General features: G+C 38.4%; 2 protein-coding genes and 3 non-coding genes across 5 annotated transcripts in view; all 5 read right to left on the reverse strand.

The window, feature by feature from the left end:
* MSH4 (mutS homolog 4) overlaps positions 1 to 13,809 on the reverse strand; it is a 92,780-nt gene extending 78,971 nt beyond the window's left edge. Inside the window, exons 1-2 of the mRNA NM_001206255.3 lie at positions 13,572 to 13,809; positions 2,454 to 2,636 (exon numbers count right to left, since the gene is read on the reverse strand). Coding sequence (NP_001193184.1) covers positions 2,454 to 2,636; positions 13,572 to 13,809 — 421 coding nt within the window. The remainder of the gene's footprint in view (positions 1 to 2,453; positions 2,637 to 13,571) is intronic.
* Positions 13,810 to 16,155: 2,346 nt separating this feature from the next.
* RABGGTB (Rab geranylgeranyltransferase subunit beta) lies at positions 16,156 to 22,991 on the reverse strand (the record flags this gene model as incomplete). The annotated part of the gene is given in 8 exon segments (NM_001015646.1): positions 16,156 to 16,450; positions 17,015 to 17,164; positions 18,938 to 19,063; positions 19,735 to 19,845; positions 19,924 to 19,976; positions 20,796 to 20,901; positions 22,053 to 22,250; positions 22,883 to 22,991. Coding segments are annotated over 8 exon segments (994 nt in total), but the record flags the coding sequence as incomplete, so codon positions are not given.
* Positions 21,850 to 21,921, reverse strand: LOC112446107 (small nucleolar RNA SNORD45). The gene has a single exon (XR_003034179.1). It is a non-coding gene; the product is annotated as a small nucleolar RNA SNORD45 (small nucleolar RNA).
* LOC112446106 (small nucleolar RNA SNORD45) lies at positions 22,529 to 22,611 on the reverse strand. Its single transcript, XR_003034178.1, has one exon. It is a non-coding gene; the product is annotated as a small nucleolar RNA SNORD45 (small nucleolar RNA).
* Positions 22,992 to 23,161: 170 nt separating the features above from the next.
* LOC112446105 (small nucleolar RNA SNORD45) lies at positions 23,162 to 23,240 on the reverse strand. Its single transcript, XR_003034177.1, has one exon. It is a non-coding gene; the product is annotated as a small nucleolar RNA SNORD45 (small nucleolar RNA).
* Between the last annotated feature and the right edge of the window lie 1,407 nt (positions 23,241 to 24,647).

The following is a 24,647-nucleotide window of genomic DNA, read 5'->3' on the forward strand; positions in this document are numbered from 1 at the left end:
TAGGGAAATTCAAAATGGGTAGTGAAAGAAGAAAACCAAATATCTCAACTATAACATCATGACCAATTACAGAAATAAAAACAGCAGTAGCTTTGGATGTTATCTCTATGCTTTGTTATATGCATGTTTATTGGTACAAACTAACCATTTTTTTCTCTCTTTTCAATTTTAAAAAGTTTATTCACAACTTAATGGAGGTTTAGTCTTCAAGTAACAGAATATTCTGTGGGACCATGACTGAATTTAAGATAATTAATATACAATGACTGTTGGGACTATGAATTTTCTCATTTCGGAAAAGAGTGAGAACCCCCTCACTTGTAAGTATAGATGTATACATCCTGTTAAGTAGAAACATAAAGTCATTTTGTTGTTGTCAAAAAAATCCAGATGTGTGTAGAATGACATATACAGAAGCTCTACAGCCAAAGGAGTTATGGCAGCTATCAATTTATTATCGCTCAGCTTCAAATTCACACTTCAATATAAGTTCAGCAATAATGGACAGAACCGCTATAAGTATTTCTCCTTAAAGTGTGCATAATGTTAAGTTTTCTCAATTGAGGGCACTGGAGGGACCTTGCAGGATGATGGGCTCTCCTGCAGTTTCCACTACAGTATGGTGGGTCAGCAGTGTAGATATGAGGACATCTGGTGGTGATGCGCCCAGTTACACATCCAGAATGTGCTGTAGTCTGGTGATCACACAGCTACAGCATGGCATAGTGACAACCTTCCCTCAGCCCTCTGAATACACATCCTGCATTCCAGGCCTCCTGCCCATACTAATTCCCTTGGCTCTTTCATTCTTTCCTCAAGTCTGCCTCCCACAGTCCTCTTGATGTCAACCCTCCCAACGGGGAGACTGTGTACTCCAAGCCTCCAACCCACACCAGAGCCCACTCTCATTACACAGCTAGCCACCAGCTATAGTTCACCCACCCCAACTGCCTCCTGTTCGCCCTGGACAGCAGACCAGCTCTGACCTGGCAAATCTGCAGGCACTACTGAAACTGCCATTCAGTATTCACATTCTGCAAAGAGACCTGCACTCCAACCTTGGAAATGGGACCTAGACGAGGGCCACTTCCAAGTGTGATCTCTTAGGAGCCCCCTCAGCCCTAGGATACCTCACAGAGTTTTCTTATATCCTATAGTTATTTTTCCATCACAGTTTAATAATTCTTTATATTAAATCTTTCCTGTTTAAATCATTGTATAGTTTTACTTCAGATTGGATTTTAACTGCTACAGTCTCTGTCTTCATAGAGTTTATAGTCCAGCAAAGAAGATACACATTTTAAGAAAAATAATCAACCTCATTTATAACCAGGAAAATGCTAATTCAGACTACACTTAGGTGAAAGTGAAAGCTGCTCAGTCATATCTGACTCTTTGTGACCCCCACTGAACATACAGTTCATGGAATTCTCCAGGCCAGAATACTGGAGTGGGTAGCCTTTCCCTTCTCCAGAGGGTCTTCTCAACCTAGGGGATCAAACCCAGGTCTCCCACATTGCAGGCAGATTCTTTACCAGCTGAGCCACCAGGAAAGCCCAAGAATACTGGAGTGGGTAGCCTATCCCTTTTCCAGGGGATCTTCCCGACTCAGGAATCGAACCAGGGTCTCCTGCATTACAGGTGGATTCTTTACCAACTGAGCTATCAGGGAATTTTACAACTGCTTGACTGTTAAATGTTAAGGAGTCTGACAGTACCACATGCTGGGTAGGATATAGATCAACAAGAACTCTCATACATTGCCAGTAAGAGTACACATTAGTAAAATCACTTAGAAAAATAATTTGTCATTATTTTGTAAATCTATACATTCATATACCTTTTTAAATTTTGTTTTTAATTTTTATTTTTTAATTTTAATCAATGTTGTGTTGCTTTCTGCCATACAACAACTAAAATTGGCCATAAGTATACGTATATCCCTTTCTCTTGAGTCTCCCTCCCATCCAACCCCCTATCCCACCCCTTTAGGTTGTCACAGAGCTCAGGGTTGGGCTCCCTGTATTATATAGCCATATACCTTTAACTAAATGATGCTTACACATATAGACCTACTTCACCCATTTTCCCCTCAAGAAAATCTAAATCTAGATAAATACTAAAATTTAAATATTAAAAAACACTCAATAGTATTACAGGACCAACTTTAGATTTAAGCAAATATGTATAAAAGGAAGGGCTTTCTCTTTCTAGTATCTTTTTTTGTCAGAATGATGAAAACTTAGACCTGCATTTTTAAGCAAACAATATCACAAACTATGTAGTGTTATTAATCTAGCATCAAATTGTAGATATGGCTAAATTGACATAGTTATTATTGTCTTCCATATTAGCTTCAAATAATTTCATATTACCTTAATTACCCTAATATATAATTTATAAAACTTTAAAAGTTTCAAAGATCAATTAAGTCAATATTCCACTTACTTTACCTGAATATCCCATTTGTGGTGTCCAACTTTTATAACCTGATCTCTGGGGATTTCCAGCACATAATGGAGATTTTAGTATTTGAGGATAATTACTATCTCGTGCAGAGGATGAGCTTGTACCAAGCGTAACATTTGATGCATGTGTGTTTTCTGCAAAAGATCTTTTGTTTCTAAAGTATGAACCTAAATTCAAAAAAATTTAATATCAGTTTAAAGTTCAGAATTATGCAATGTGGTATAAAATCTCTATAATCATTAAAAAACTTCACCTGATAATGATTTTTAATATAACAAATTATGACAAAGTTAACATAAATAACATCGTACTAAAATATAATGAAAAGTGTTCACTAATATAGCTTTTTCTTATGCAAGCTCACTGAGATTACTCTTGATAATTACAAACTACCTTCTAAGCTTCAAATACACCTTTGTATAGTAATTATACTTCTTTTCCTCTGTTGACTTCTTCATAGAAACTCTCTCCTCCCAGGCAACTGGTATAAAGAGAGTTTAGGCTTACCTGGGTTCAGTTCCTTGTTTAGTTACTTACCTATTGGTATAAGATACTACCTTCTTTTTTTATTTATTTTTTATTGAAGGCTAATTGCTTTACAGAATTTTGTTGTTTTCTGTCAAACCTCAACATGAATCAGCCATAGGAATACATATATCCCCGCCCTTTTGAACCTCCCTCCCATCTCCCTCCCCACCCCACCCCTCTAAGTTGATACAGAGCCTCTGTTTGAGTTTCCTGAGACATACAGCAAATTGCCGTTGGCTATTTTACATATGCTAATGTAAAGTTTCCATGTTACTCTTTCCATACATCTCACCCTCTCTTCCCCTCTCCCCATGTCCTTAAGTCTATTCTCTGTATCTGTTTCTCCATTGTTGCCCTGTAAATAAATTCTTCAGTACCATTTTTCTAGATTCCATATCTATGTGTTAGAATACGATATTTATCTTTCTTTTTCTGACTTACCTCACTCTATATAATAGGTTCTAGGTTCATCTACCTCATTAGAACTGACTCAAATGCATTCCTTTCTATGGTTGAGTAATATTCCATTGTATATATGTACCACAACTTCTTTATCCATTTATCTGTTGATGGATATCTAGGTTGCTTCCATGTTCTAGCTATTATAAATAGTGCAGAAAATGAACAATGGGATACATATGTCTTTTTCAATTTTGGTTTCCTCAGGATATATGCTAGTAAAGTAATGCTCAAAATTCTCCAAGCCAGATTTCAACAATACATGAACCGTGAACTTCCAGATATTCAAGCTGGTTTTAGAAAAGGCAGAAGAACCAGATATCAAATTGCCAATATCCACTGGATCATCAAAAAAGCAAAAGAGTTCCAGAAAAGCATCTATTTCTGCTTTATTGACTATGCCAAAGCCTTTGACTGTGTGGATCACAATAAACTGTGGAAAATTCTGAAAGAGATGGGAATACCAGACCACCTGACCTGCCTTTTGACAAACCTGTATGCAGGTCAGGAAGCAACAGTTCAAACTGGACATGGAACAACAGACTGGTTCCAAATAGGAAAAGGAATACATCAAGGGTGTATGTTGTCACTCTGCTTATTTAACTTCTATGCAGAGTACATCATGAGACATGCTGGGCTGGAGGAAGCACAAGCTGGAATCAAGATTGCCAGGAGAAACATCAATAACCTCAGATATGCAGATGACACCATCCTTATGGCAGAAAGCAAAGAAGAACTAAACAGCCTCTTGATGAGAGTGAAAGAGGAGAGTGGAAAAGTTGGCTTAAAGCTCAACATTCAGAAAACGAAGATCATGGCATCCGGTCCCATCACTTCATGGCAAATAGATGGGGAAACAGTGAAAACAGTGGCAGACCTCATTTTTGGGGGCTCCAAAATCACTGCAAATGGTGATTGCCGCCATGAAATTAAAAGACACTTACTCCTTGGAAGGAAAGTTATGACCAACCTAGACAGCATATTAAAAAGCAGACATTTCCTTGCCAACAAAAGCCCGTCTAGTCAAGGCTATGATTTTTCCAGTAGTCATGTATGGATGTGAGAGTTGGACTATATAAGAAAGCTGAGCACTGAAGAATTGATGCTATTGAACTGTGGCATTGGAGAAGGCTCTTGAGAGTTCCTTGGACTGCAAGGAGATCCAACCAGTCCATCCTAAAGGAAATCAGCCCTGAATATTCATTGGAAGGACTGATGCTGAAGCTGAAACTCTAATACTTTGGCCACCCAATGTGAAGAACTGACTCACTAGAAAAGACTCTGATGCTGGGAAAGATTGAGGGCAGGAGGAGAAGGAGATGACAGAGGATGAGATGGTTGGATAGCGTCACCGACTCAATGGACATGAGTTTGAGTAAACTCCAGGAGTTGGTGATGGACAGGGAGGCCTGGCATGCTGCAGTTCATGGGGTCGCAAAGAGACGGACACAACTGAGTGACTGAACTGAACTGAACAGGGTATATGCCTAGGAGTGGGATTGCTGGGTCATATGGTGGTTTTATTCCTTGTTTTTTAAGGAATCTCCATACTGTCTTCCATAGTGGCTTATCAATTTACATTCCCACCAACAGTGCAAGAGTGTTCCCTTTTCTCCACACCCCCTCAGCATTTGTTTGTAGACTTTTTGATGATGGCTATTCTGACCAGTGTGACATGATATCTCATTTTAGTTTTGATTTGCATTTCTCTAATAATGATCAATGTTGAACATCTTTTCATGTGTTTGTTAGCCATCTGTATGTCTTCTTGGAGAAATGTCTGTTTAGGTCTTTTCCCCACTTTTTGATTGGGTTGTTTGTTTTTCTAGTATTGAGTTGTATGAGCTACTTGTATATTTTGGAAATTAATCCTCTGTCAGTTGTTTCATTTGCTATTATCTTCTCTTGCTATTCCCATTCTGAGGGTTGTCTTTTCACCTTGCTTATAGTTTACTTTGCTGTGCAAAAGCTTCTAAGTTTAATCAGGTTCCACTTGTTTACTTTTGTTTTTATTTCCATTACTCTAGGAGGTGGGTCACAGAGGATCTTGCTTTGATTTATGTCATCAAGTGTTCTGCCTATGTTTTCCTCTAAGAGTTTTATTGTTTCTGGTCTTACATTTAGGCGTTTAACTCATTTTGATTTTATCTTTGTGTTTTGCTGTTAAGAAGTGTCCTAATTTCATTCTTTTACATGTAGCTGTCCAGTTTTTCCCGCACCATTTTTTGAAAAGGCTGTCTTTGCCCCATTGTATATTCTTGCCTCCTTTGTCAAAAATAAGGTACCCATAGGTGCATGGGTTTATTTCTGGGCTTTCTATCTTGTTTTATTGGTCTATATTTCTGCTTTTGTGCCAGTACCAGAATGTCTTGATGATTGTGGCTTTGTAGTATAATCTGAAGTCAGGAAGGTTGATTCTTCTAGCTCCACTCTTCTTTCTCAAGACTGCTTTGGTTATTCGGGGTCTTTTGTGTTTCCATATGAATTGTGAAATGTTTTGTTCTAGTTCTGTGAAAAATGCCATTGGTAATTTGATAGGGATTGCATTGAATCTGTAGATTGCATTTGGTAGTATAGACATTTTCACAATATCCATTCTTCTTACCCAGGAACACAGAATATCTCTCCTTCTGTTTATGTTGTCTTTGATTTCTTACATTAGTATCTTATAATTTTGTGTACAGTTCTTTTGTCTCCTTAGGTAAGTTTATGCCTACATATTTAATTTTTTTTGTTGCAAAGGTGAAGGGAATTGATTCCTTAATTTCTATTTCTGATTTTTCATTGATAGTATACAGAAATGCAAGTGATTTCTGTGTATTGATTTTGTATCCTGCAACTTTGCTATATTTCACTGATTAGCTCTAGTAATTTTCTGATACTATCTTTAGGGTTTTCTATGTACAGTATCATGTCATCTGCAAACAGTGAGAGCTTTACTTCTTTTCCAATCTGGATTCCTTTTATTTTTTTTCTTCTCTGACTGCTGTAGCTAGGACTTCCAGAACTTATGTTGAATAGTAGTGGAGAAAGTGGACACCCTTGTCTTGTTCCTGACCTTAGGGAGAATGCTTTCAGCTTTTCACCACTGAGAATGTTTGCCATAGGCTTATCATATTTGGTCTTTACTATGTTGAGGTAGGTTCCTTCTCTGTGCATTTTTTGAAGAGTTTTAATCATAAATGGGTGCTGAATTTTGTCAAAGGCTTTTTCTGCATCTATTGAGATCATATGGTTTTCACCAATTTGTTAATATGGTGAAGATAGTACTTTTTTTATAGGGTTGTCATAAAATATGACAGAAGGTACATAAACAGTCTAGCATAGTGTCTAGGCACATAGATTTGTTTTCTTTTTTTTTTCATTGAAGTACAGTTGATTTACAATGTTGTGGGCACATAGACATTATTTTTTTTAAGTTCATTTTTATTTATTTATGTATTTTTGGCTGTGTGAGGTCTTTGTTGCTTTGCGCAGGCTTTCTTCCATTGCAGCAATCAGGGGCTACTAGAACAGGGGCTACTCTTTGTGGCAATGCATGGGCTTCTCACTGCAGTGGCTTCTCTTTTTGTGATGCACTGGATCTAGGCACACAGGCTCAGTAGTTGTGGGTGCACAGCCTCTAGAGCTCAGGCTCTGTAACTGACATATGGGCTTAGCTGCCCCTTGGCACGTGGAATCTTCCAGGAAGAGGGAGGGATTGCTGCAGGCGGATTCCTATCCACTGCATAGTGGGCCACCAGGGATTCCAATAAGTGTATGTTTTTTAATTGGAGGATACTTGCTTTACAATGTTGAGTTGGTTTTTACCTTACAATTCAAATCAGCCATCATTATACATATATAATGATATCCATATATCCCCTCCTTCTAGAGCCTTCCTCTTCTTTCCCATCGCACTCCTCTAGGTTGTTCAGTTCAGTCACTCAGTCGTGTCTGACTCTTTGCGACCCCATGAACCACAGCACACCACGCCTCCCTGTAGATCACCAACTCCCAAAGTTCACCCAACTCATGTCCATTGAGTCGTGATGCCATCTAACCATCTCATCCTCTGTCATCCCCTTCTCCTCCTGCCCTCAATCTTTCCCAGCATCAGGGTCTTTTCAATGAGTCAGCTCTTCACATCAGGTGGCCAAAATTTTGGAGCTTCAACATCAGTCCTTCCAATGAACACCCAGGACTGATCTCCTTTAGGATGGACTGGTTGGATCTCCTTGCAGTCCAAGGGACTCTCAAGAGTCTTCTCCAACACCACAGTTCAAAAGCATCAATTCTTCGGCACTCAGCCTTCTTCACAGTCCAACTCTCACATCCATACATGACCACTGGAAAAACCATAGCTTTGACTAGATGGACCTTTGTGGACAAAGTAGTGTCTCAGCTTTTTAACATGCTGTCTAGGTTGGTCATAACTTTCCTTCCAAGGAATAAGCGTCTTTTAATTTCATAGCTGCAGTCACCATCTGTAGTGATTTTGGAGCCCCCAAAAATAAAGTCAGCCACTGTTACAGACGGCCAAGCCAGGCTCCCTGTGTTATACAGCAGCTTCCCACTAGCTATCTATTTTACACATGATAAAAGTATATACATAAATGCTAATTTCTCAATTTGTCCTCCATATTCTTCCCCTTCTGTGTCCACAAGTTTGTTCTCTACATCTGCATCTCCATTCATTCCCTGCAGACAGGTTCATCAGTACTATTTTTCTATTAATAGATTCCAAATATATGCGTTAATATACAGTATTTGTTTTTCTCTTTCTGACTTACTTCACTCTATAACAGGCTCTAGGTTCACCCACCTCACTAGAACTGACTCAAATTTGTTCTTTTTTATGGCTGAGTGTTATTTCATTGTATATATGTACTATGGGCTTCTCTAATAGCTCAGCTGGTAAAGAATCCACCTGCAGTGCAGGAGATCCTGGTTCGATTCCTGGGTCAGGAAGAGTCCCTGGAGAAGGGATATGCTACCCGCTCCAGTATTCTTGTCTGGAGAAACCCCATGGACAGAGGAGCCTGGTGGGCTACAGTCCATGGGGTCACAAAGTCAGACACAACTGAGTGACTAAGCACGGCCCAGCAAATACCATATCTTCTCTATCCATTCATCTGTTGATGGACATCTAGGTTGCTTCCATGTGCAGGCCACTGTAAACAGTGCTACAATGAACACTGGAATTGTGGTTTTCTCAGGGTGTGTGCCTAGTAATAGGAATGCTAGGTCATATGGTAGCTTTATTCCTAGTTTTTTAAGGAATCTCCATACTGTTCTCTATAGTGGCTGTATCGATTTACATTCCTACCAAAAGTGCAGAAAGATTCCTTTTTCTCAAGAACATCCTGTCCAGCATTTATATACCTAGTTTATAGATTTGTTGATGATGGACATTCAAATTGGTATGAGGTGATACCTCATTGCAGTTTTGATTTGCCTTTCTCTAATAATGTGACGTTGACCATCTTTTCATGTGTTTATTGGCCATCTGTACTTCTTCTTTAGAGAAAGGTCTGTTTAGGTCTTCTGCCCATTTTTTGATTGGGTTCTTTGTTTTTCTGATATTGAGCTGTTCATATATTTTGGAAATTAATCTTTTGTCAGTTGCTTCATTTGCAATTATTTTCTCCCACTCTGAGGGTTATCTTTTCATCTCTTTATACTTTCCTTTGCCGTGCAAAAGATTTTAAGTTAAATTAGGAGTTCTTTAAAAAAAAAAAAATCCTGGGTCTCTTTTGGCCTCTCCTCCTTGATTTCCATAACAACTCTCTATCTTGATTCTCCTTAAACTACTTCTTTTTAGTTTCCATTGCCAGGTCGTTTTTCCTCTATCTGCCTCTTAACTATTGGCTTCCAATGGTTCCCAACTTTACTTTCTCTCTCAAATCAAAATTATACATTTCCTCTGAACATCTCATCTATTATTTTGGCTTTTATTAATATCTATTTCCTGGCAACTCTTAAACCTTCACATACAGCCCTAACTCCTCTTCAACACTGTAAAGTATAGGGTGGCAAGCTTTTAAATAATGAGCCAGATGTTAAATATTTTAGGCTTTGTGGGTCATACTGTCTATTACCATTACTCAGTTCTTACATTATCACAGGAAACAGCTACAGACAAAAAGTAAGACAATAAATAAGTGTATTCCAATGAAACTTTAATTCTGGATTTGTTGTTGTCCAGCCACTCAGTCATGTCCAAGTCTTTGCAACCCCATGGACTGTAACACACCAAGGTTCCCTGTCCTTCAATATCTCCCAGAATTTGCTCAAACTCATGTCCATTGAGTCGATGATGCCATCCAACCATCTCATGCTCTGTTGCCCCCTTCTTCTGCCCTCAATCTTTCTCAGCATCTGGGTCTTTTCCAGTGAGTCAGTTCTTTGCATCAAGTGGCCAAAGTATTGGAGCTTCAGCATCAGTCCTTCCAGTGAATATTCCAATATTTAGTTCTGGATACTATAATATGAATTTCTTCTTTTACTTTTCCAACCCTTTAAAAATGCAAAAACCATTCTTAGGTCTATAGCTGCATTGCTCAGTATAGGAGCTTCTTGCCACATGTGGTATTTAAATTAAATAAAAATTAAAATTCAGTTCTTCAGTCACACTAGCCACATTTAAAATGCACAAAAACCACACTTGTCTAGTGGCTACTATATTAGCACAGATATAGAATATATCTATCCACAGAGAGTTCTAACAGATAGGGTGGCTCTAGATCCTTATATTTTTGGATATAAATATCCAAAACTACTTTTTGGATACAAACCATTAGGTATTTTCCCAGAACTACTAAATATCTAAAAGTGAATTACCTCATTAACTTTTTCTCAGAATTTATCCTTTCTTTACTACCAGTTGGTCAACTACATCATCTTGCACCTTGCATCTTGCATCTTGCACCTCATACAAGTCATCAACTTAGAAGTCACTCTTAACTCCTCTTTCATGAATCCAAACACCCAATCAGTAACCAAATCTAATTATATAGATAGATATCTCACTAAAATTTCTCTCCATCTTCACTCCTATCTGGCCCATTTTAAGCACATATCTTCTTCAGCCTTTTTCAAAAGTCTTTGAATTATTCTCTTTGCCTTCAACGTGATGCCTCTCTAATCAATTCTTCACATCCATCACTAGTGATCTTTCTGAAAAAGAAATTTCACCATGTCTCCCTTTCTAACAATTTCTCAGTGTCTCTCATATCCACCATAGGATAAAATCTAACATTTTTGTATAGTTTCCAGAGAGATAACACATTCAAACTAGGATAATTTGAAGAGTGTTTGATAAAGGGAATATTTACAAAGGGGTAGACAGAATATCATCATAAAGAAATGTGTAGAATCAAGACAAAGTATGCTCTGTTACTAACCCTAGGCTTAAAGGAGCTAAGGAAGGAGATAGTTACTAGAGACTGGAGACAAACAGGGCTGCTTCTTGTTCTCAGGTTACTTTCAGACTCTAATCCCCTTCTTAAACTTACTTCTCCTAGTTTTTCTCCAATTTCCTTCACCTCTATTTTCCTATATTTTCTTTACCTTCTCCCCTCTGGCCTCAAATTTATATCTCTCCCAGGCTTCTTTCTTAGCCCTAGATTCATATATTCAATTGCCTCAATATGAATGTATGGATACCCCAAAGGTTCTTCACACTCAACATGTCCACAGAAGAACTCACCATTTTTCCCTCTAAAAGTTGCTTCTCCTACAAAATTCCATTTATCAGGGAAAAGTACTATCATCTATTCCAATCACAAAAGCCAGATATGTTTTTGGCATGGCAAAAAAACCTATCTGCCTCCCAGATTAAATACCTGCAAGTACTCCAAGTTTATATCGGGAAGGAACAAAATAGATCACCCTACTGCTCTACCAAATGAAATTATTTGTAGTCTACAAACACAACATGCTATATCATACTTCTGTGCCTTTGCACATATTTTTCTTTCTTATGAGAGAAATAAAAGTTTCTTCTCCAGTTTTTTTTTCCCCTCTTTCCCTTCAGTTGACATAATCTTCTTCAACACTACCTCAAGTTGAATTTCCTCTGCAAAATTTCTTTAGTTACTTTGTTCCCCTACTTATTAAATACCTCAATATCTGTATGGAGAAGGAAATGACAACCCACTCCAGTATTCTTGCCTGGAGAATCCTGTGGACAGAGGAGCCTGTCAGGGTATGGTTCATAGGATGGCAGAGGGTTGGATACGACTGAAGCTACTAAGCACAATATCTGTAAATAACTCAAAAATAATTATCTTTTAAAAGTTTTATAGATTTTTAAGTCTATCTTCCCTACTGAACCATAAGTTCTTTGAGAGCACAGAATATTATTATCCTCAGCTCCTAAGATAACTCAGCTCCCTGGTGGCTAGGTGGTAAAGAATCTAAAATGCAGATATGGGAGACAAAGGTTCAAACCCTGGGTCAGGAAGATATCCTGGAGCAGGAAATGGCAATACACTCCAGTATTCCTGCCTGAGAAATCCATGGACAAAGAAGCCTGGCAGACTACAGTCCATGGGGTCGGAAAGAGTCAGACGCAACTGAGCACGCACTGAGCACCTAAGGTAACTATATCATCAATTTGGGTCTTGGCTCCCTCTTAAATTGGGACAAAAGAAAAATCTATCTTACAGATTTACTGTAAGGATCAGAGATACAACATGCTAAGTAAGAAGCTAGAACAGAGGAGCAGTCATTAATTACTGGATGTTATTATTGTTGAAAATAAATAGGTGACAGAACATTTCATGAAGAAGGGGATTATACTGATAAACATGTATGTTGCCTTGAAGGAAGTGCAAGTAGGTCAGTTAAGTTAGAAAGTAGGGTAATTATCAAGAAATGATGAGATATAAGACTGCAAAAACTAAAAACATATCCCAAGTGGACTTGGATATGCTACTAAAGAGTACATTTTTTAACCTGCAAATAGAGTCACTGGTTGAAATGCCACGGGACATAAGATTTTCATTTTCCATATAACTCTATAGTGACACTGTAAGTAAGCTTAGAAGAAAGAAGCATTAGTTTGAGGCAATAATTCAGACACAAAATTAAAAGGGCCTGTAATGGCACAGAGAAAAGGACAGAATTATTTAAAAGATAAATCTAGAACTTGTTAACTTTGGATGTTATGAGTGAGGGAATATTTGAATCATTGAAGTCTCCTAAAGATTTTAAAAACCCAATGATTGAGATAAGAGAAACAGGTTGAGGAGCTGCAGAGAGATGAATTCAATTAATCATACAGTGAGTCTGAGGATGTCCACTGATTCCTTACTAGAAACTTCAGAAGACAGTCTGAAACAAGAATCTAGGGGCAAAGATGAGATCTGGGCTGTGGTGATAATCACAATCAGATAGAAGGAGCCAGGTAAAAAACCTCTAAGGACAAGCCAATAATTTGTAAACTAACAAAAGTAAGCCTAGTTCTATGGAAGGTAGGTGAAAAACGGAAAAGTGGAATCAAGGAAATCAAATTAAGTGAGTTCAAGACAAGACTGGTGAAGAACATTAAACACAGTGGGAAGTTTACATAAGATGAACTGAAAAGTGACACTGGATTTGGCATTTGTTACCTTACCAGTGAGTGGCAATGCTGTGTGGGCAAAAGGTGACGGTTTTGTCATGGAGAGTCACTGACTATAAAGTAAACGAGTTAAATACTCCTTAAAGGTCATTTTTCACACTAAATGTATTATTCACCTCCATTAGAGAAAATGTTAAATCTGGTCTGTTCTCAAAGCTTATCTGTTTTCAAGATACCCTAGAAGGACTTGGAGGCTTAAGTTCAGGAGCCAAGAGGTTTACCACTCCAATCACTAAACTCGTGCACAAATTCATTCCTCTGTCATGGGGCGCGGGCGGAGGCACAGTACCCCGGATATGAATATAGCCTGCCTCAGAACTGAGCCATCCACCATCAAGGCCTTGTAAGAAAACGAACGTGAGGGAGAGTCCAGCCCTTAAATCAATTCAGACCCACTCAATTCGCAGAGCACTCCATTCCCAAATTCCAAACAGACACCAACTGAAATTTCTGTGGTAACCAGAGACCACGGTTCCCTGAACCTCCAGAAGTTCACACAACTCCTTGCCTTGAGGCGGCAGGGCGCTGGGCGGGTGCCCAGGTAGACTGCTGCTGCCGCTCCGGTCACCCGCCGCTCCAGACGTGCCTGGTGGGGAAGACGCAGAGGCGGCTTGGGCTGAAGGGCGGCTCAGAGGAGTCTCCTGGAGTCCGAAATTGTAGCGGGGACCCTGGGACCGAGCCTCTGGTGAGCAGGGGGAAGCCGCAGGGACAGAAGAAAACGTCGGTGATATGTCAGGCCGCAGCATCTTTCAGAGCAACTCTGCTGTGGAACAAAGCCTCGCGGGGAAAATACGAAAGCGCGGCGCGCAGAGTCGCAGTGCGCAGGCGCAGAGCCCGTTTACCACGCCCACCCACGTTTATCCCCGATAGACCACAGTCCATGGAGTCGCAAAAAGTTGGGCAGGAGTGAGCGACGGAGCACACAGGTGATTAAATGCTTCCTTTGTTAAAATGATTTAAAGACAGAAATGGAGAATGTACTCTCAGGTGTCCCGGTCCCGTCAATTGCTGCAGAATTTGGTCAAGCTTAATGCGAGGTCAAGCTTAATCTCTTCTCTGGCTCAAATGCTAAAGAATCTCCTGCAATGAAGGAGACCTGGGTTCAATCCCTGGGTCCAGATCCCCTGAAGAAGGGAATGGCAACCCATTCCAGTATTCTTGCCTGGAAAACCCCAAGGACAGAGGAGCCAAGAGTCGGTCACGACTGAGCAACTAACTTTCATAATGCGAGGTAGACTCCCTCAACTAAAGGGAATTCAGGATCATCAATCCAACTTGTGTGTCCGTGCTCAGTCTTGACCCCATGCTATTTGTGACCCCATGGACTGTAGCCCGCCAGGGTCCTCCCTCCATGGAAGTTTCAATACTAGAGTATGTTGCAAGTTCTTCCTCCAAATACAACTTGGGAGTCTCATTATTCCCACTACACCTTATTCCCCGTTATCACAGGACATTATGTGCTAATATTTCCAAGTTCAGTTCACTCTCAATCGTGTGCGATTTTTGGCGACCCCATGGACTGCCGCATGCCAGGTCTCCCTGTCCATCACCAACTCCTAGGTTTACTCAAACTCATGTCCATTCAGTCGGTGATGCCATCTAACCTTCTCATCCTGTGTCATCCCCTTCTCCTGCCTTCAATCTTTCCCAGCACCAGGGTCTTTCAAATAAGTCAGCTCTTCTCATCAAGTGGCCAAAATATTGGAGCTTCAGCTTCAGCATCAGTCCTTCCATTGAATATTCAGGACTGATTTCCTTTAGGATGGACTGGTTGGATCTCCTTGCAGTCCAAGGGACTCTAAGAGTCTGCTCCAACATCACAGTTCAAAAACATCAATTCTTTGGCGCTCAACTTTCTTTATAATCCAATTCTCACATCCATACATGACTACTGGAAAAACCATAGCTTTGGCTAGACGGACCTTTGTTGGCAAAGTAATGTCTCTGCTTTTTAATATGCTGTCTAGGTTGATCATAACTTTCCTTCCAAGGAGTAAGCATCTTTTAATTTCATGGCTGCAGTCACCATCTGCAGTGATTTTTGGAGCCCCCAAAAATAGTCTCTCACTGTTTCTCTATTTGCCATGATGTGATGGAACCAGATGCCATGATTCTCTTGAATACAAACACAGTAATTCAACATGGTAGAGAAACCGGGATTGAGAAAATACTCTAGATACCATTATATGTCCCATTACTGAATTCACATTCAATTGTGAAATCAGATACAGAATATGAAACCACTGCAGTCACCCACGTGCAGTGACTGCAGTACTCAAAACTTCCAGTGATACCACTTAAATAAAATTGTGTTCCATCCAATGGTTTCCAAACTTTCAGAAACACTGGTAATTCAATCCAAACTTAGTGAACTGTCAAAAAACAATGCCAGACATTTCAATAACATATAGAAGCAGATATTGCTCAATGTGTTAAGAGAAATCATCACTATTCACATTTAAAATTCTTTACTCTTAGGGTTATTATTGCAAACTTGCTTCAGCAAATCTCAACTTCCATCAAGAAAAATGCTCACTAAAATACTTTTTCACTAAGAACACAAACATTAGTGTGCTCTAATCTTTGTGAAAACACAGGTTATACAAGAACACTGTGGCAAGTATCAGCTTGTATTTCCTTACTGGGCAGGAAAAAAAAATGCCAACAATCCCTTGACATTCTGACATAAAATATTAAAAAGTGAGTAAAGTGTAGTCCAGATTGCAATCCTCTTCCTAGTGAATTCTCTTCATTTACCTAACCCACTCTGTACCCGACTCATTAACCACAAGCATGAAATATTCCCAAATTTCAGCCATTTATTTTTATTTCATCTTTTAATTCCTATGTGGTTCATGAACTCTTTATCAGTAACGTTCTCACTGACAAAGACCAATCTACATTAACTATAGTTATATATAACATATCAAGGGAGTACCCAGGAAAATCAAAACACAAGACTTCATCAGCTAAAGAGTTCAAGTTTGCTGTTATGAAGACATACAAGAAAACAAATACACTGAAGGATAAACAAAAAAAATCAGAGTAACAACAGCATTCCAGAAGAAAAGATACAATAAAGATCTTAATTTACAATATGTATAATTATATAATTTATTAAAATTAACACAATTCATGTACAAATATTAACACGGTAGTTATTAAGTTTGTTAAGCACTTCAACTACTGAAATGTTAAAACACAATAAAAACTATATTAACCAACTTCTCCATCAAGGGATCTAATCTAGCTCACTAGTTCAGGCTGAACATTCACTCTCCGAAGTACTTCTTCAGGCATGCAAAAAACAGGGCTAACAGGTTTAATCTGTTCTTCTCCCAAAAGTGACAATCCAGCAATTCCAAACAGAGTATGAAAAGGATCTACCTATTAAAAAACAAGAATTTATAGAATATTACAAAATGAAAACTTCTAAAACCCTGCTTTTGAACAGGGATTATACTGGAGCCCATTGCACTCTGTATTTAAATATTATCTTAAAATTTTCTGAAATAATGGTTTCAAACTGCACTTTTTAAACAGAGGACTTGGCACACACCGTCATGTCTTAGGAATAAGTACTGTATATGTGTTTCAGATCTTTTATACACTCTTTTGTGTGTGTTAGTCACTCAGTCATGTTCAAATCTCTGAGACCCCCATGGACCATAGCCTGCCAGGCTCCTGTCCATGGAATTCTCCAAGCAAGAATACTGTGATTGAACAGTTGCAGGCGTTGCAGGCAGATTCTTTACCATCTGAGCCACCAGAAAAGAACCTTAGTACACTTTTAAATGACATTTTAAAAGCATCCTTTCAAAGCAACACTTGAAAAATACTATTTGTTCCCCACCAATTCCTAGTTTTAAAAATTTAGAACCCTTAGAATCTTAAGAGTAAAACAGAACTACACTGAAAATTTTAACTGTTAACAGTCATAAATATACTTGCCATATCTCCTGGCCTATCTGCAAATCCTCCTGTTTCTTCATCTTGACATGCTAGGATGAAACTGCGGAGTTTTTCTCTATCAATCCAATGAAGCCTTCCAATTATCTTTAGGGAAGCCAACACCCACCATGAATAGCATACATCTGGTAACTAGGAGGAAAAAGCCACAAGTTGCCACAAATGTATTTTCTAAATACCTGGAGTGAGAGGGGAATCAAGGGATATATTGACAATGCAGTGTTTGAAACACTGAAATCCAAAAATTGCTTAGAATTAAAAGATAATCATTGGAAAGAGATCAAATGCTTCATTCCACAGAACTAGAATATGAGTATACAGAAATGCTCAGTCATGTCTGACTCTTTGCAACCCCATGAACTGTAGCCCACCAGGCTCCTCTGTCCATGGAAATTTTCAGGCAAAGAATACTAGAGTGGATTGCCATTTCCTTCTCTAGGGGATCTTCCTGAGCCAGGAATTGAAACCACATCTCCTGTGCTGCCTACATTGCAGGCAGATTCTTGATTCCACAGAAAACCATGCTAAATGTTTCAGTTTCAGTAGTCACTGATAACCATCTATCCACCTTAATTTCTATATGAAATGAATGCCTACATCAGTTCCTTTTCCAAGAAACTGGTAGTAAGGCTTCTAAGAACTATGGCAATATACGTTTCACTGCCATGGGCAGCATTTTCCATAAGTGCTGTCCAAGAAGGTATACAACTTGGGTTAAAAAAATAAAATCACCCTTGCTCGTCAAATCATAACTTAAATGCAGAAGACCCCACACCTTACACTGAATTTCAACTAGATCCCAGGGTGATCCACAAGAACATTAAAAGCTGTCCTAGATTGTAAGTGCTATCCCCACCCTCACCCATTTCCTAATTATTGAAAAGTTGCCCAGATTTTTCAATGGATCTTAACTAGGTACCAATTGTGGTTTTTAAACTTATTCAGAAGTAACAAGAAAGCAAAATTACACAAAAATACAATGATCCAGAATAAAAGCATCAATAGGCTTTATCATATTTTAGCTCAAGGGCCCAAACCGAAGAACAGCTTTTAGTATTTGTAAATGATTTTTAAAAACAGTATTTTGAAAGGAAAACCAGTATGAAATTCATACTTGTCCATTAATGGAATACAACCATACCCATTCATTTTTTATTGTCTGTGGCAACAATGTTCTTCAGGGCAGCAGTGTAGGTGCAACAAGCCCATCGGGCAAAGGTAAAAATATTTACTATCTGGTCTTTACAGACCCAATTTAGAGTATGTTGAGAGCTAAACAGAATTGAGTTTTTCTTTAAAAATAAAGATTTTAAATGAAAATGTTATAACCCAGTTTTTAAAAAGAAATCTTTCTTTTGGCAAATCCATTATCCTTTCCCATCTGTAAGTGAGCATGGAGATTTCTGTACAAGATCCAAGTATTAATAGTGGCCTTTGATTCCCAGATATGTATAATGCACGATTGTGAGTCCCCGGTATAGTTTAAAGAAGAAAGTTTCACGTAGGTGAAAAATAGAAGGCCTTCAGATGGATTTTTATAAATAAAATTCTGAAGGATTCCTTCAGAAAGAATTTTATAAATAAGTATAAATTTTAAGAATTTATACTATGAATACAAACACATTTTAAAGCCCAGAGTTATTGGTCAAAGAAAATCAAAAAGTACCAGGCAATCTTGTCACGATTGTCTTTTAAATGGACATCAGGATTAATAGGCATTTCAACTCTTGTTTTACTTTTGCCAAGAGCATTTTTAGAAGATACAACTAAATTTTGCAAAGTATTATAGTAAAATTAAAAAGCTCACGATCAATTTGTAAGAGCAATATTACAAAACAAAAGGCAAAAAAAAGCAGTCCTCACTCAAGTTTATAAAATTTAAAGATTAATCTTAAAAAACAATACCTTCTCTGGCCTTCCATTGAGTCCACCTGATGGAAGCTGTCGTTCACAAAGCCACCAACCGAGTAAATCAGAATTTACTTGGTGCAACTGACTAGTAATAGCCAAGAATCCTGTGCAACAATAGATCTAAAATTACAGACATAAAGTACATGTGTATAATAGTTTTTCAACAGTAACACTGATTTAAAAAAACCTACTTTAATTATTAAAGCTCCATTTTCTATCTAAAAATTTGCTGACAGTAAAAATCGCAAACATAAACATCACATAGTTATTTGAACAAATCTGAAGCATACTACTAGGATCCAACTCTGCAATGAAAGACTACCATCAGTTTTTTCATGGCTAAGAGCAAACTGTTTGACAATAGTTTACAACAGGTGTTCAGGATAGGGGATACAGAATGTTTTTTATCTGCTTACTTAAAATTAGAGAAGAGAATGGCAACCCACTCCAGTCTTCTTGCCTGGAGAATTCCATGGACAGAGGAGCCTGGGGGGCTATAGTCCATGAGGTCGCAAAAAGTTGGACATAACTGAGTGACTAACACCCACACATAAAAACTAATGGAAAATCAAAATATATTTCTGGTAATTACAAAACTACTTATGTTTATTTGGGCCAAAGGATTTCACCAACAGGGGACTCAAAGTCAGCAACTGTAAAAATGCCTTCCTCACGCAGCAATTAAGCAATTCTTATTTTCTACATTCAGTCAAATTAACTTGCTATTTTTCAGTTATACTGGTTATCCCTTCAAAACTGATACTACATTTTAATTTGGATTAATGAATTACCTGCCCAGCATGGGATTCAGAACCTGGTCTGCAACCAAATCCACCATCAAAGTTCATACATGATAAAACAAATTCGATTGCCTTTTCCACATTAATAGCATCCAACTTCCCCTATAATCAGAAAACATGCCTATTAAGTTCCAGAATAATCATCAAAAGTTAATCATTTCCAATACATTTGAAACTTACCAATAGTGCCAAAGTTGCCACTGCACAAAAAGAGAATCTTGTATCAATTTCTCCTAAAAATAAAGCAAACCAAAGCATTATGTGTTATCAGAGGCTTCTAATCATATTAGATAAAGTTAATTAAAAATCTCTGTACAACTACCATAGTTATATTTTCAAAAGTTCAGGCTTAACATGTACTTCGACTGTCCAGGAGGAAAACTACATCTGAAGTGTATATTCACTTACTTTACTTCTAAGGAAAATAAGTACTAGAAAATGGCTCAAAAGTACAGTGAACTAATTGCTTACAGAGCGCCCAGAAAGATAAGGTAACTAGTTAATTTCTAAGAATGATAATAAACTTACCCTATTATATAAGTAGATTTTCACATCCCATGAAGCAGCTGGTCTCTCCGGCCTGCACTGTATTCAGCCCTAAAGCAGAGATTATCTAGTTTTATCAAGTAAAACACTACTCCCTCCCTCCACTCAAATATTCAGTAATTTTGTAAAGCTTTTTTTTTTTTTTTAATTATTTTCCCCTTGCTAATTAAGTTTTTAAAAAACTTTACAAAGCCACCAAATACTGGGGAAAAAAGTTTCACCTACCTTATCTTTTAGATTTGCCCTCTCTGTTCCAGTACTCCTGTATGCTGCTATAACTAGCACAGTGCATGCTGGAACTTCCAGCAGACCATTAACTCCAGTTAGACCAGCTGCTTAGTGGGACCTGAAAAAATGAAAAACTTATAATCTCCTTATAAACTATTAGCAAAGCCCCCAACTCATTATACTTTAAAATCTGCAACCAAGCTTATTACTGTAATAAACACCGAAGCAAAACATTTTTATATTGGTATTCTAGGTGCCAAGGATTAAAGTGACATTACCCCAGATATCTCCAGCAAAAGAACCATCTTCTTTCTGTAGACTCTGAACATATTCCACAACTTTATTTATGTCAATAACATTAATACTATCATAGAGAGTAAGTATCTGTAATAGAAACAAACCATGGTAAGTAGATACCTCGCCACTGGTCAGTTTGTCCTAATGATGTTCTTCTCAACTACCTTCTAAGTTGTCAAGCATGCATGTCCTTTTGTCTATGCACCTTGAAAACTTTTCTCAAATATGCAATTCTATTACAGAGTAAAATTATAGGTATTACCAACAAGTCTTTAACCACTGTTAACACTTAGACTCATTTATGAAACTTATACTGACTTTAAACCCTTATTTGTGAATCTTTACAAATATCAAAATCAAAGCTAACTCCAGGCGGACATCCCTGGTGGTTCAGCAGTTAAGATTCAGTGCTTTCACTGCCTTGACCCCAGTTCAATCTCTGGTCAGGGAACTAAGATTCCACAAGCCAGAGCAAGGCCGAAAAAAAAAATTTTTTTTTTTTAATTTTTAAAAAGTCAACTCCACAGTAAAGAGCAAAGTTGTGAAATGGCAGAGTAAAAGCAGGGAACCACAGGTAGCCTGGCATTTCCAGAAATTAGATGAGAAGATGAAACTAAAGGGAGGAAATGGCGAGGCCATGTAAGAAAGCAAATGCCATGCAGGAAGTCTGACCAATACAAAAAAAGCTGAATGAAGGAGGCTTCTACACATATTGTACACAGGCTTTGAGCAGTTTATATAATTCATTATGCTAAGTACTGTTCTCTGAATAAAGTTTCACGTGACAAATCTTTAGAATATACTACCTGCTTTAAAAAATGTTTTGTATCATCAGTAAGACATGTTTTCTATCGGGATAGGGTATAAATCTATTGGGATAGGGTAGGTCATGCTGTACAATAAATAAATCAGATTTCAGTGCCTTAACACCAAAAGAATTTTTCTTGCTCAAAAAAAAAAAAAAAAAATCTTCCACTTAGTGAGTTCCAGACATTTACATAATTACATATACGTAAAATAAACATTTTACTGTCCAAGGTCTCAGTGCCATTTTAAAATTTCCATCAACTTTGGATTCAGCTAATACATGCCATCACATCATTGACCTTGCTTTGAAACAGATCTCATTTGAAAAGATATGGATAGCTTTTTACATAGATACTGATCCCTATTTTCAATTCTCTTACTTAGGTAACAGAATACACTACCAAGACTGCAGAATTTTCATTAGTATTTACCTGAACAGCACTAAGAGTATACAAAAGATGAGGATCATGTCCAATACTAGCACTTATTCCACCACACTCGTGTTGACAAGACTTAATAAACGTCAGAATTTCTTCTCTATTCATACGATGTAGTTGTCCCATGAGATCCATTACGGTCAGACCCCAATAGATGCCACTCATTCTCAAATATTCAGACATGCAATATTCCTAAAGCACAGAAATTAATGGGTCAGTCTGAACTGATGTCAGTTTAAAGATACTCAACACAGAAGCTAAATACCCATACTGTTATATGGCTCTAACAACTCCATAACTGCAGATATTCATGGGAATTCATTAGTAGAGATGTTTCCCAACGTGGTAAATAATTCAGCTCTTTCTATACTATAGTGGAAAATATTTACTTCTAATTAAGCTGTTTAATTGTTTTTCCTAAGGTTCCCAGAGATGAAAACAGGGAACATTCTTCAAGATAAAACTTTTTCAAGGTCTCAGCGTAATTCTAGAGCTTAAGTGTTATTACACATCACCATAAACTCAGGTAATACATGCCAACACATCACTGACCTTGAAAGTATTAGCTCAACTACAAAAATAGAAATCTATTCGCTGTCTCAAAATTCATACATATCTGGGTAGAAGATAATCTACTCTGTCTGCCAAAGCCTCTACATAAGTACTGCTAAGAATCAAGGTTAACTCCCATGGCTTCTCAACCACAGACATCCGTCCCTGGTATGCAGGAGTTGGAAACCATTTTTAAGAAAGACAAACCATTCTAACCAAATGATTTGACACATTTACAGAATAAACACTTTTCAACACAAAAGTATACATACGTAGTCATCTTTCTTTGAGCCATAGGATGCAATATAATCAGCATGCTTCTCCAGTAACAGGGTGTCAGGTGCATCTGACTTAATGATAACATCTTTCTGCGGTGTACCCTTTCACATACAAGAGATTTCATAAGTTTTTAGCTTTTAAATGTTTGACCCCAGAACATACATTTCAATATACATACGAACTCTTATTTCATCTTGCCATATAGAAACTTTCTAGTTTAAAAGTAGCTGACTAAAAAGAACTAAAGCTTTCATAAAGTTTCAGGTGTTCTTCAGGTCTCAGAGTAATTCTAGAGCTAAAGTAGTAATAATCAACTTTAGATTCAGAATACATGCCAGCTCATCATCGACCCAAAAAACTACCGTCCTCATCTCGGCTGAACAGTTAAGTAAAACAGACTATCAAAAATTTCAACTTACGGTTTACACGTGGCAGAACCTATCTGTCCCATAATTTGCAATTGAGTTCTTTAGTGAGATTCCATTAATCTTAAAAACTCCGATTTCAAAGCACCTTCGGAGAAGGCAATGGCACCCCACTCCAGTACTCTTGCCTGGAAAATCCCATGGATGGAGGAGCCTGGTAGGCTGCAGTCCATGGGGTCGCTCAGTCGGACACGACTGAGCGACATCACTTTCACTTTTCACTTTCATGCACTGGAGAAGGAAATGGCAACCCACTCCAGTGTTCTTGCCTAGGAGAATCCCAGGGACGGGGAGCCTGGTGGGCTGCCGTCTATGGGGTCGCACAGAGTCGGACACGACTGAAGCGACTTAGCAGCAGCAGCAAAGCACCTTTCATGCACGCCAACACTTATTTACCAGGCTAACAATTCTTTTCCGGCTTTAGTCTTAAGTTTCTGCATTTGCAAGAAGCCCCCGGGTGATGACTGTTGTTGCTCTAATTCGGCACATTTCTCAGCTACATCTTTGTGACTGAGGCTACATTTTAAGTAGTTCAAGATCATTACCAATAAGAATGAAGCAGTTAATTTCCTTCATATCCCATTAAAACTTACTAGAACGAAACCATACCATTAACAATTCCAAAGATTTCGAGCCATATATACCCTGCCACATGGAAGGTAAGAACCAACCGGCTTTTGTGGGGGGCGAGGGGATTAAGAAAGAAGGTAGTCGAACCCTGAGTCTCGACCGATAGCAGGAAGTCCGGCCGCAACCGCACCCGCGAGATCAGCAGAAAACGCTGAGTAACACTTCACATTGTCTATGAGCCCTCAAAATACCTTCCAAGGCCTGTGTCTTAACCCAATCATTCTCCAACACTAAGAAAACAACCCACTAGTGACGAAAGAGCTTAAATATTACCCTATCTATTCTCCTATGGACACATCTAGACAGCAATACAAAACACGTCCACACTCACCATGACTGAGAGCAAAAAGAGAACTTAACTCGTCAGTGGGCGGATTTAGGAGGTAAGCGCCTGCGCAGAAGCGCTCCTCAGGCCCCCTCTCCGCCCCGGCATAGCTGACCACCGTTCTTGCCTGAAGGAAGCCGCAGTTCCGCGGCTGCCCTAGGACCCCCACCGACTGCTCATAGGTGTCTTCCCTATCTGCGCCGAAAGTCTCTGGCGCCAATTTTCTCCTCTCCTTATCTCCGCAGTTTTAAGACAGTTTTAAGGAATATTTAGGGCTTCTCTAAATACTACACAATAAACTGGAAAATTCTGAAGGAAATGGGAATACCAGACACCCTGACCTGCCTCTTGAGAAACCTATATGCAGGTCAGGAAGCA

This window comes from Bos taurus, chromosome 3 (genome assembly GCF_002263795.3).
Source record: "Bos taurus isolate L1 Dominette 01449 registration number 42190680 breed Hereford chromosome 3, ARS-UCD2.0, whole genome shotgun sequence".
Classification (NCBI taxonomy): domain Eukaryota; kingdom Metazoa; phylum Chordata; class Mammalia; order Artiodactyla; family Bovidae; genus Bos; species Bos taurus.